This window comes from Aythya ferina, assembly GCF_964211825.1.
Source record: "Aythya ferina genome assembly, contig: HAP1_SCAFFOLD_975, whole genome shotgun sequence".
Classification (NCBI taxonomy): domain Eukaryota; kingdom Metazoa; phylum Chordata; class Aves; order Anseriformes; family Anatidae; genus Aythya; species Aythya ferina.
The window spans coordinates 16647-28760 of record NW_028180871.1 but is presented as its reverse complement, the minus strand read 5'-3'; the positions used below and the strand labels follow the sequence as shown (position 1 = coordinate 28760).

The 12114-nt window shown below is 61.8% G+C and overlaps 3 protein-coding genes across 3 annotated transcripts; 1 reads left to right on the top strand and 2 right to left on the bottom strand.

Moving 5' to 3' along the window:
* Positions 1–561: 561 nt before the first annotated feature.
* Positions 562–4698, bottom strand: LOC311429410 (uncharacterized protein). The gene is made up of 7 exons (XM_084540489.1): positions 4582–4698; positions 3112–3169; positions 2950–3004; positions 2746–2843; positions 2610–2667; positions 1757–1876; positions 562–759 (listed from the first exon to the last, which is right to left on the bottom strand). The coding sequence occupies exons 4-7, from the start codon at positions 2830–2832 to the stop codon at positions 614–616; spliced, it is 411 nt and encodes a 136-aa protein (XP_084396615.1). The 5' UTR covers positions 2833–2843; positions 2950–3004; positions 3112–3169; positions 4582–4698; the 3' UTR covers positions 562–613.
* Positions 4699–5029: 331 nt separating this feature from the next.
* Positions 5030–7702, top strand: LOC311429411 (uncharacterized protein; the record flags this gene model as incomplete). The annotated part of the gene is made up of 6 exons (XM_084540490.1): positions 5030–5112; positions 5182–5277; positions 5347–5733; positions 5765–6839; positions 6940–7028; positions 7609–7702. The coding sequence occupies exons 1-6, from the start codon at positions 5033–5035 to the stop codon at positions 7700–7702; spliced, it is 1821 nt and encodes a 606-aa protein (XP_084396616.1). The 5' UTR covers positions 5030–5032.
* Positions 7703–7849: 147 nt separating this feature from the next.
* NANOS3 (nanos C2HC-type zinc finger 3) lies at positions 7850–10742 on the bottom strand. Its single transcript, XM_084540491.1, has one exon. The coding sequence runs from the start codon at positions 10732–10734 to the stop codon at positions 9937–9939; it is 798 nt and encodes a 265-aa protein (XP_084396617.1). The 5' UTR covers positions 10735–10742; the 3' UTR covers positions 7850–9936.
* Positions 10743–12114: the final 1372 nt, after the last annotated feature.

Sequence of the window (12114 nt, the reverse complement as noted above, 5' to 3'; positions counted from 1 at the left end):
CACGGGGTCGGCATTGCCTGGGGGGGGCAGGAGGGGGGCTGGGAGGGGGTCTGGGGGGGCACCGGGAGGGTATGGAGTGCCACTGACTCGGGGAGGGGTCGGGGGGGCACCAACATGACCTGGGGGGGGGGCCGGGGGGGGTCATGGGGGGGACACGGGGTCAGCATCGCCTGGGGGGGGCCAGGAGGGGGGCTGGGGGGGCTGGGAGGAGGTCTGGGGGGGCACCAGGGGGGTATGGAAGTGCCACTGCCTTTTGGGGGGGGGGGGGGCAGTGGGGTCAAGGGGGGCGCACCGGGACGGCACCGCCTGTGGGGGGGGTCATGGGGGGGTCGGGGGGGGCACCACCACTGCCTGGGGGGGGGCCAGGGGGGGTCGGGGGGGCACCACCACAGCCTGGGAGGCACCGGGGGGGCACTGGGATGGCACAGCACCACATGGGGGGGGCTGGGGGGGTTGGGGGGGCACCACTACTGCTGGGGGGGGGGGTCAGGGGGGCACCGGCACCACTGGGGGGGGCCAGGGGGGGGTCGGGGGGGGCGCAGAGCCAAAGCCATACCTGGGGGGGCCGCGGGGTTTTCCTCTTCAGGGCTGCCGGGCTGCAGCGGGGGGGTCCTCAGGGGTCTTGGGGGGGGTCTCCGGGGGCTTGGAGGGCTCCGGGGGGGGCTGCGGGGCGCCCCCCCCAACGCCAGCGGGGGGGGGGATTTGGTCCTCGTCGATGTCTTGGCCCCGGCGGACGGCGGCCAGGAGGCCCTCGAGGGTCTGTGAAAAGACCCAAAACACGAGAAAATGAACGGAAACCCCAAAAGCAGCACCCAGAACACGCAAAAAAAAAGGTAAAAATCCAAAGAACAGCACCCAAAACACACAAAAAAAGGTTAAAACCCCCAAAAGCAGCACCCAGAGCACGAGGAACTTAAAATAAACGCCCAAAACAGCACCCAGAACATGAGAAAAGGGTTAAAAAATCCCCAAAGCAGCACCCAAAGCACACAAAGAAAGGTAAAAAACCCCAAAAGCAGCACCCAGAATGTAACAAAAAGGTAAAAATCCAAAGAGCAGTACCCACAACACACAAAAAAAGGTTAAAATCCCCAAAAGCAGTACCCAGAACATGAGAAAATTAAAATAAATCCCCAAAACAATGCCCATAAAAACAAGGGAATTAAAATAAACCCCAAAAGCAGCACCCAGAACATGAGAAAAAGGTTAAAAATCCCCAAAGCAGCGCGCAAAACACACAAAGAAAGGTAAAAACCCCAAAAGCAGCACCCAGAATGTAACAAAAAGTAAAAATCCCAAAAGCAGCACCCAGAGCACAAGAAAATTAACATAAACCCCAAAAGCAGCACCCAAAATACACAAAAAAAGGTTAAAAACCCCAAAAGCAGCACCCAGAACACGATAAAATTAAATAAATCCCCAAAACAATGGGACCATGGCTGAGCCCCACTGGGGTTTTTTGGGGTGGATTTGTTTTTTTGGGGGTGGATTTGGGTGTTTGGGGATTTTTTGGGGGTGGGTTTAGGGTTTTTTGGGGTGGGTTTGTTTTTTTTGGGGGGGGTGAATTTGTGTTTTTGGGTGTGAATTTGTTTTTTTTGGGGGGTGGATTTGGGTTTTTTTGGTGTGGGTTTGCATTTTGGGGGGTGGATTTGTGTTTTTGAGGGCGATTTTTTTTTTTTTGGGTGGATTTACGTTTTTTGGGGTAGGTTTGGGGTTTTTTTTAGGGCCGGGGGGGGTGTCCCAGCCCCCCACTCACCTTCAGCCCCCTCTGGTAGCGCCGCAGCCGAGCCCCCTCCCCGGTGCTGCCGACGGCCGCCCGGTACTGGCCCACCCGCGCCGCCAGCGTCGCCTCCAGCCCCGAGCGGTCCTGGGGGGCCTGCGGGGACCGAAATGGGGGTGGGCACCACGGGGGGGGCGGCCCCGGGGTCCCCGAGTGGGATTTGGGGGGTTCCAGGCAAAAAATTGGCCCCACGAGGGGCAGAAAGCCGATGGAAATGACCCAAAATGACCCAAAATGGGTTTGGGGTTTTCTTGGGGACGTGGCTGGGGATGGGGGGGGGCACCGGGGGGGGGGCATGGGGGGGCGGCCCCCGGGGTCCCCGGGTGGGATTTGGGGGGGTTCCAGGCTTAAAATTGCCCCCACGAGGGAAGGAAGCTGAGGGAAAAGGCACAAAATGACCCAAAATGGGTTTGGGGCTGAGCCCCGTATGCAGTGAGGGGGGCTCTAACCTGATGGAAAAGGCACAAAACGACCCAAAAATGGGTTTGGGGTTTCCCCCAAGGGGGGCTGGGGTCACAAACCCAATGGAAAAGGCACAAAATGACCCAAAACTGGGCGCAGGGTTTTCCCCCAGAGAGACAGGGGGCAGAAAAATCCCTAAAAAACAGTAATTTGGGGCCGGCTCCTCCGAGGCCAAATTGGCCAAATCCCCGCGTTTTGCCCCCATTCTGCCCCCGGGGCGAGGCCGGCAGAGCCCTCCCAGCAGGAAAAGGGAATTTCTGCTCCCTGCCCCCCCCGCCCAACACCTTTTTGGGTCGGAATCGGGTTTTTTTTTTCTGGGGGAAAAACATAAAAAAATGAAAACGGGGTCAGGGAAACGCCACCAAACCTGGGGGGGCTCCGGGGGGGGGGGCGTCCTCCTCGCCGAGCACCTCCTGCAGCTCCGCCTGCAAAGGGGGGGGGCTCGTTAGGGGTTAATTAGGAGAGGGTGGGGCAGTTAATTAACGAGGGGGGGGGCTCCTCACCATCAGGTCTTCGTCGTCTTCGTCTTCATCCTCCTCCTCCTCGGGGTCCCGCATGCAGAGCGCCGCCAGCCTCTCGATGGCCTCCATGGGCAGGGGGGCTGCGGGGACCGATTTGGGAGGTTTTCACCCCAAAATTTGGGCCGGTTTGGGAAAAAAACAGCTTGGGGGGCAAAAAATAGCTGGGGGGGGGGGACACTCGCTCACCTTTCCCCGGGGGCTTTGCCTCCAGCTCCGGGCACGGCTCCGGCACCAAACCCAGCTGGGGGGGGGGGGCAAAGGGGGGGGGTCGTTAGACTTGGGGGGGTCTCTGGGGGTCTTGGGGGGGTCCTCAAGGGGTCCTGTGCCCCCCCCCCCCCTCGTACCCACCTGCCTGGCGGCGCCGTGGCCCCGCGGGCTCGGGAGCTGCTCATGGGTCCTTTGGGTGCTGGGGGGGGGGCAGGGGGTTATGGGGGGGGGCAGGGGGGTTACGGGGGGGGGCAGAGCCCCTCCTTACCCCCCCCCTGCTGGGGGTCAGCTTTGGGACCCCCCCCGGGGGGGCTCCAGGAGACCCCCTGCCCTGTAGCCCCCCCCCAACAAATTTACCCCCCCCAAAACCCCTCGGGCTGCTGCCCCTGCCCCCCCCAGGGGATTTGCCCCCCCACCAGACCCCCTCAGCCCCCCCCCCATGGGGATTTACCCCCCTCCCAGCCCCCCCAATGGATTTAACCCCCCCAGCCCCCCTCCCCAATGGTTTTACCCCCCCAAAACGCCGCCTCCTGCCCCAAAGCCCCCCCCATAGAAATTTGCCCCCCCCATAGAAATTTGCCCCCCCCATGGATGTTTCCCCCCCAAACACCCCCCTGCCCCCCGCCCAATGGCTTTTACCCCCCCCAACCCCCTCCCAGACGCTGCCTCCCGTCCCCAGCCCCCCCCCAAGGGGCTTTTCCCCCCCTGTGCCCCCCCCCCAATTTATTTGCCCCCCCCGACCCCCCCCTTTTCCTCCCCCCCCGCTCACTTCCTGCTCCAGTCCCCAGCCTGCCGCGCTTTACGGCGCCGCTGTCGCAAAAGCGCCGCCCCCGCTCCGCTTTGCGACAGCCGCGGGGACTACGACTCCCAGCACCCCCCGCGGCGCGCGCGGCGCATGCGCGCAGAGGGGGCCCGGCGCCAAAGAGGCGGGAAAAGGGCGCGGAAAGGGCGAAAACCGCCGGGTTTGGCCCCAAAAAAGTCCGGTGACCCCGCTCCGGCCCCCAGCGATGCCCAAGCGCTGCAGTGAGGGCCCGGCAGGTACCGGCCCCCTCCCACACCCCAAAAATGGCCCTGAAACTCCATTTGTAACCAAAATGACACCAAAACGACCCCAAAAACCCTGTTGGTAACCAAAATGGCCCAAAACTCCCGTTTGTGACAAAATAACCCCAAAAACCCAACTGGTAACCAGAACGGCCTCAAAACTCCCGTTTGTAACCAAAACGACCCCCAAAACCCTGTTTGTGACCAAAATGACCCCAAAACCTCCATTTGTAAGCAGAACGGCCTCAAAACCCCCGTTTGTCACCAAATCGGCCCCAAAACTCCCATTTATAACCAAACCAACCCCCAAACTCCTGTTTGTACCCAAAACGGGCCCAAAACTCCCGTTTGTACCCAAAATTACCCCAAAAGCCCTGTTTGTGACCAAAACAGCCCCAAAATTCCCATTTATAACCAAACCAACCCCAAAACCTCCATTTGTCACCAAAACGACCCCAAAACTCCCATTTGTAACCAAACCAACCCCAAAACCCCCATTCGCACCCCGAACAACCCCAAAACCCCCATTTTGAACCCAAACAGTCCCCAGATCCCCCCCCCACCTACCCCGCTTCATCCTCACCCCCTGCCGGTGACCTCGGAGGGTCCCGGTGGGGCCAAAATCCCCCAAAACCGCCCCAAAACGTGGGCACGGCGCTGGCGGCGGGGCCGGGCGGATCGGGGCCGAAGGTCGCCCGCCGCCGCCCGCGTTTTATGGCCCCGGGCGTTGTTGCTCCTGGGCGGCCCCAAAATCCCCGTTTTTCCCCCCAAAACGCCCACCCGATTTTTGGGGTCCCCCCCTCCCCGGTGATTTCTCCCCGCAGGCGACCCCGAGGCCAAGAGGAGCCCCCGCGGGGGGGAGGCACCGGGAGCAGGATGGGACCAGGAGGGGCTCAGCACCGGGACTGGGGGTCCTGAGCCCACCCCAAGGTAATGGGGACAGGGACTGGGGGGGGCTGAGGGTGGGGGGCTCCACAAAGTACTGATTTTGGCGTTTTTCAGCCCAAAATGTGTCGGGATGGCAGAACCAGATATAGGATGGGATCTGGCACAGGAGGGGCTGAGCACTGGAACCGGGGGTCCTGAGCCCACCCCAAGGTAATGGGGCTGGGGGCGTTTGGGCGAGGGTGGGGGGCTCCACAAAGTCCTGATTTTGGCGTTTTTCAGCCCAAAATGTGCAGGGACGGCAGCACCAGATGTAGGATGGGACCTGCCCCAGGAGGGGCTGAGCACCAGGACCGGGGGTCCTGAGCCCACCCCGAGGTAATGGGGCTGGGGGCGTTGGGGCGAGGGTGGTGGGATCCACAAAGTCCTGATTTTGGCCTTTTTCAGCCCAAACGGTGAGGAGAGCGCGGCCACGGAGCGCGGGGATGGAGCCCAGCAGGTGAGGCTGCCCCCGCCCCCCCCCCCGGGGGGAAAATGGGGTAAAAACGGGGAATTTTGGCAGCGGGGACGCATCCTGCCTGCAGGAGGGAGCCGCAGCCCCCGGCCCAGCCCCGCGGCTCAGCCCCGCCGGGACCACCGCACACGGGGACCCCCCCGGGGGGCTCTGCCCGGAGCCGGGGGGCACCGCGGGCACCGGGACCAGTACCGGGACCGGCACCAGGACTGGGACCAGTACCGGGACCAGCACCAGCACCAGCACTGGGACTGGGACCAGTACCGGGACCAGCACCAGTACTGGGACCAGCACCAGTACCGGGACCAACACCAGCACCAGTACTGGGACCAGCACCAGTACTGGGACCAGCACCAGTACCGGGACCGGGACCGGCACCAGTACCGGGACCGGCACCAGTACCGGGACCAGTACCAACACCAGCATTGATCCCAGCACCAGCACCAGTACTGAGACCAGCACTGGCACCGGCACCAGTACTGGGACCGGGACCAGCGCCAGTACCGGGACCAGCACTGACCCCAGCACCAGCACTGGTACCAGCACTAGCACCGGAACCAGTACTGGTACTGGCACCAGTACCGGCACCAACAGTGACCCTGACACCAGCACTGATCCCAGCACCAGTACTGGTACCAGTACCAGTACCAGCAATGATGGCAGCACCAGTACTGACACCAGTACTGGCATTGACACCAGTACCAGCACCAGTACTGGCACCAGCACCAGTGCCAGCACTGGCATTGACCCCAGCAGCAGCACTGGCACCGGCACCACCACCACCAGTACCAGCACTTGCACCAGCGCCGACACCAGCACCGAAACCAGCACCACCACCAGCACCAGTACTGGCATCGACCCCAGCACCAGTACTGGCACCAGCACCACCAGTACCAGCACCACCACCACCACCAGTACTGGCACCAGCACCAGCACCGAAACCAGCACCACCACCACCACCAGTACTGGCACCGGCATTGACACCAGTACCAGCAGTGACACCACCACTGACCCCAGCACCAGTACCACCACCAGCACCAGTACCAGCACCAGTACCACCACCACCAGTACCAGTACCACCAGTACCACCACCAGCACCACCAGTATCAACACCAGCACCGATACCAGCACCACCACCAATAGCACCACCACCAGTACCACCAGTACCAGCACCACCACCACCACCAGTACCACCAGTACCACCAGTACCACCAGTACCACCAGTACCAGCACCAGCACCCCCCAGTCCCCGGATACTCCCGGCCGTCACCGCGCCGAGGCAGCCGCCAGCACCGAGCACCCGAGCACCCCGAGACCCCCGGGGTGGGGGGGCCAGGAGGAGGCCGAGGAGCCGGGACCCCCGGGTGCTGTGGTGCCGGGGGGGGCGAGGGACACCCCAAATTGTGACAGCGCGGTGCCCCCACAGGTAACACACCCCAAAACCCCCCGGGGGGGGGCACGGTGACCCCCGCGCCGCCTCGAGCCCCCCCCCAAAACCCCTCCCGGTGTCCCCGACCCCCCCCCAGGGTCCCCCCGTGAGGGTCCCGGAGCCCCCCCCCGGGGAGGACGCCACCGACGTCGTCCGCGGCCTCATCCTGGAGCTCTCCAACCTCAAGTAAGGGGGGGGAAAACCCAAATTGCCCCCATTTTTTGGATTGGGGGGGGCAAACCCCATCACCTCCATTTTGGGGGGGCAATCCCACATCACCCCTTTTTTTTGGGGGGGGGAGGGACAATCCCACATCACCCCATTTGGGGGGGCAACCCCACATCACCCCTATTTTTTTTGGGGGGGGGGGGCAACCCCACATCACCCTTTTTTTTTTTTGGGGGGGGAGAGGGGAATCCCACACCACCCCCATTTCGGGGGGGGCAACCCCACACCACCCCCCTTTTTTTGGGGAGGGGGCAAACCCACCTCACCCCACTTTTGGGGGCAAATCCCATCGTTCCCATTTTGGGGGGGGGGGCAATCCCACACCACCCCCACTTTAGGGCTCAAACCCCCCCCCCCAGCAAAACCTCCCCAAATCCCCCCTGGGGGGTCCCACCCCTGGGTGCCAACCCCCCCCCAAAGGGCTCCCAACCCCCCCTCCCTGAGCCCTCAGGGTTTTGGGGGGGGGTCCCGGTGTTGGGGGGGGGGTCCCGGTGTGTGGGGGGGTCCCTGCCCCCCCCCCCATGACCCCCCCCCGCAGCCGCCTGGCCATGGGGGCCCTCCGGGAGCTGGGGGCGCTGCGGGGGCTGCGGCAGCGCCGGAGGAGGAAGAGGAGCACGAAGGAGCCGGGATGAAGGCCACGGGGGGGGGGGGGGCTTTTATTGAGGGGGGGGGGGGGGCACGAGAGAATGGGGGCAAAATGGGAAATAATGGGGATAACAATGGGGGTGACAATGGGAAGTACTGGGGGAAGAACTGGGGATACTGGGGGAGAACTGGGGAAGAACTGGGGATACTGGGGGAGAACTGGGGATACTGGGGGAAGAACTGGGGATACTGGGGGGAAAACGGGGGGAAAATGGGGAAAAACTGGGAGAATTGGAACAATTGGGGGATAACAATGGGGATAATGGGGAATAATGGGGGAAAATGGGGGAATAACAACAGGAATAATGGGGGGGGAACTGGGGGATAATGGGAGAGAACAATGGGGGATAATGGGGGAAAAAGGGGGAATAATGGGAAATGTCCCTTTGGACCCGCAGCCAATAAAGTGACCTCAACAAAATGACCGAATTTGGCAGAATTTGGCAGACCTGAGCACGGCGCCGCCACCGCCCCCCCCCCACCCCAAAACTGGCCCGAGAGCACAGCTGGGGCCGGCCCCAAAACTGCGGGGTTTGGCCCCAAAATGAGGGGTTTGGCCCCAAACTGTAAACATCCCCAAACGTCCCCAAACTGTGGGGTTTATCCCCAAACTGTGAATGTCCCCAAACATCCCCAAACGTGGGGTTTGTCCCCAAACATCCCCAAACGTGGGGTTTATCCCCAAACGTCCCCAAACGCGGGGTTTGTCCCCAAACTGCGGGGTTTATCCCCAAACCGTGAATGTCCCCAACCTGCAAACATCCCCAAACGTGGGGTTCATCCTCAAACTGTGAACATCCCCAAACTGCAAACAGATTTTTTTTGGGAAAAACAGTGTAAAACCGGGACACCTGCACCACAAACGACCCCAAACCCCCAAATTTTGGGGGAAAAACTGTGTAAAAACATGACATCTGCACCACAAATGACCCCAAACCCCACATTTTGGGGGAAAAACAGTGTAAAACCGGCCTGTCTGCACCACAAACGACCCCAAACCCCCAAATTTTGGGGGGAAAACGATGTAAAACCATGCCACCCACACCACAAACGACCCCAAGCCCCAAATATTTTTGGGGAAAATGATGTAGAACCATGCCACGCTCACCACAAACCCCAATTTTTTGGGGGAAAACGATGTAAAACCGTTCTGCCCACACCACAAACGACCCCAAAACCCCAATTTTTGGGGGATTATGATATAAAACCGTGCCACCCACACCACAAACGACCCCAAACCCCAAATATTTTGGGGGAAAATGATGTAAAACTGTGATACCCGCACCAGAAACAACCCCAAACCCCCCAATTTTTGGGGAAAATCATGTAAAACCATGCCACCCACACCACAAACAACCCCAAACCCCCAATTTTTTGGGGAAAATGATATAAAACCATGCCGCCCACACCCCAAACGACCCCAAACCCCAAATATTTTTGGGGAAAATGATGTAAAACTGTGATACCTGCACCAGAAACAACCCCAAACCCCCATTTTTTGGGGGAAAAACAATGTAAAACCAAGCCACCCGCACCCCAAACAACCCCAAACCCCCAATTTTTTGGGGAAAATGATATAAAACCATGCCGCCCACACCACAAACGACCCCAAACCCCAAATATTTTGGGGGGAAATGATGTAAAACTGTGATACCCGTACCACAAACGACTGCAAACCCCCCAATTTTTGGGGAAAATGATATAAAACCATGCCATCCACACCCCAAACAACCCCAAAACCCCAATTTTTGGGGAAAATGATATAAAACCATGCTGCCCACACCACAAACGACCCCAAACCCCAAATATTTTGGGGGAAAATGATGTAAAACTGTGATACCCGCACCACAAACGACCCCAAACCCCCCAGTTTTGGGGGAAAATCATATAAAACCATGCCGCCCACACCACAAACGACCCCAAACCCCCCAATTTTGGGGGAAAATCATGTAAAACCATGCCGCCCACACCCCAAACAACCCCAAACCCCCAATTTTTTGGGGGATTATGATATAAAACCGTGCCACCCACACCACAAACGACCCCAAACCCCAAATATTTTGGGGGGAAAATGATGTAAAACTGTGATACCCGCACCAGAAACAACCCCAAACCCCCCAATTTTTGGGGGAAAAACAATGTAAAACCAAGCCACCCACACCCCAAACAACCCCAAACCCCCAATTTTTGGGGTGAAAACCCCCCTTTGCATCCCGCCGCCCTATGCCCGCGTGGCGGTGCCGGCGTAGACGGAGACGTAGCCGGGGGGGGTCTGGGGGCAGAAGCGCCGGGTGTGCGCGCGGTCGCGGGTGGCCCCGCACTGGGGGCAGACGTAGCGGCGCAGCACCGGGCACTGGATGCGGCCCCGAGCGTCCCGCAGCCGGTGGGCACCGTACACCCCCCGCGCCTCCCCGTTACGCTGGCAGAAGGCGCAGCACGGCGCCGCCGGGGGGGGGCTGGGGGGGGCTGGGGGGGTCCTGGCGGTGCTGGGAGGTGCTGGGAGGGTCCTGGTGGTGGTGCTGGTGGTGCTGGTCATGGTACTGGGTGGTACTGGGAGGGTCCTGGCCATGCTGGGAGGTGCTGGGAGGGTCCTGGTGGTGGTGCTGGTGGTGCTGGTCATGGTACTGGGTGGTGCTGGGGGGATCCTGGTGGTGCTGGGAGGTGCTGGGAGGGTCCTGGTGGTGGTGCTGGTGGTGGTGGTCATGGAGCTGGGGGGTGCTGGGGGGGTCCTGGTGGTGCTGGGAGGTGCTGGGTGGCTCCTGGTGGTGGTGCTGGTGGTGCTGGTCATGGTACTGGGTGGTGCTGGGAGGGTCCTGGCCATGCTGGGAGGTGCTGGGAGGGTCCTGGCGGTGGTGCTGGTGGTGCTGGTCATGGTACTGGGTGGTACTGGGAGGGTCCTGGCCATGCTGGGAGGTGCTGGGTGGCTCCTGGTGGTGGTGCTGGTGGTGCTGGTCATGGTACTGGGAGGTGCTGGGAGGGTCCTGGTGGTGGTGCTGGTGGTGCTGGTGGTGGTGGTCATGGTGCTGGGGGGTGCTGGGGGGGTCCTGCTGGTGGTGCTGGGTGGTGCTGGGGGGGTCCTGGCCATGCTGGTCATGATGCTGGTCATGGTACTGGGTGGTGCTGGGGGGGTCCTGGTGGTGCTGGGAGGTGCTGGGCGGCTCCTGGTGGTGGTACTGGTAATGCTGGTGGTGGTGCTGGTGGTGCTGGTCATGGTGCTGGGTGGTACTGGGAGGGTCCTGGCCATGCTGGGAGGTGCTGGGCATCTCGTGGTGGTGGTGCTGGTGATGCTGGTCATGGTACTGGGTGGTGCTGGGGGGGTCCTGGTGGTGCTGGTTGGTACTGGGGGGACCCAGGCCATGCTGGTCACGATGCTGGTCATGGTACTGGGTGGTACTGGGGGGGTCCTGGTGGTACTGGGTGGTACTGGGGGAATCCTGGTGATGCCGGGCGCCCCTCGGTGCTGCTCCTGCAGCAGCCCGGCCAGCGCGGCCGCCAGCCCCAGGTAATCGGCCCAGGGCTCGAAGGTGCTGTGCCCAGTGCCGTGCTCCATCCTGGTGCTGTGCCACGGTGCCACGGTGCCATGCTCTGTGCCACGCTCCATTATGGTGCTGTACCATGGTGTCGTGGTGCTGTGCCGTGGTGCCACGGTGCCGAGCTCCATCGTGGTGCTGAGCCATGGAGCTGTGGGGCCGTGCCATGGTGCCCTGGTGCCACGCTCCGTGCCGTGCCATGGTGTCACCGTGCCACGCTCCATCACGGTGCTGTGCCATGGTGCCACGGTGCCGAGCTCCATGGTGGTGCCGTGCTCCATGCCGTGCCGTGGTCTCACCGTGCCGTGCTCCATCGTGGTGCTGAGCCATGGTGCTCTTGTGCCATGCTCCATGGTGTCACCGTGCCGTGGTGTCACCGCGCCGTGCTCCATGGTGGTGCTGAGCCATGGTGCCCTGGTGCCATGCTCCATGCTGTGCCGTGGTGTCACCGTGCCACGCTCCATCCTGGTGCCGTGCCATGGTGCCCTAGTGCCACGCTCCATGGTGCCCTGGTGCCATGGTGTCACCGTGCCGTGCTCCATGGTGTCACCGTGCCGTGGTGTCACCACACCGTGCTCCGTGGTGGTGCTGAGCCCCTTGGTGTCTCCGTTCCCAGCCCCCTCTGGAGCCGCTGCGTCTGCCCCGGGGGCTGGGGGCGGCTGCGGCCCCTCCTGCCCCTCCCCCTGCTCTTCCTCCCCCTCCTCCTCCTCCTCCTCACATCCCCCTCCTCTTCCTCTTCTCCCCCTCCTCCTCCCCCTCCTCATCCTCTTCCTCCCCATCCTCCTCATCCTCCCCCCCCTCCTCATCTTCCTCCCCCTCTCCTTCCTCCTCCTCCTCCTCCTCCCCTCCCCCCATGGCACCCCCAGGTC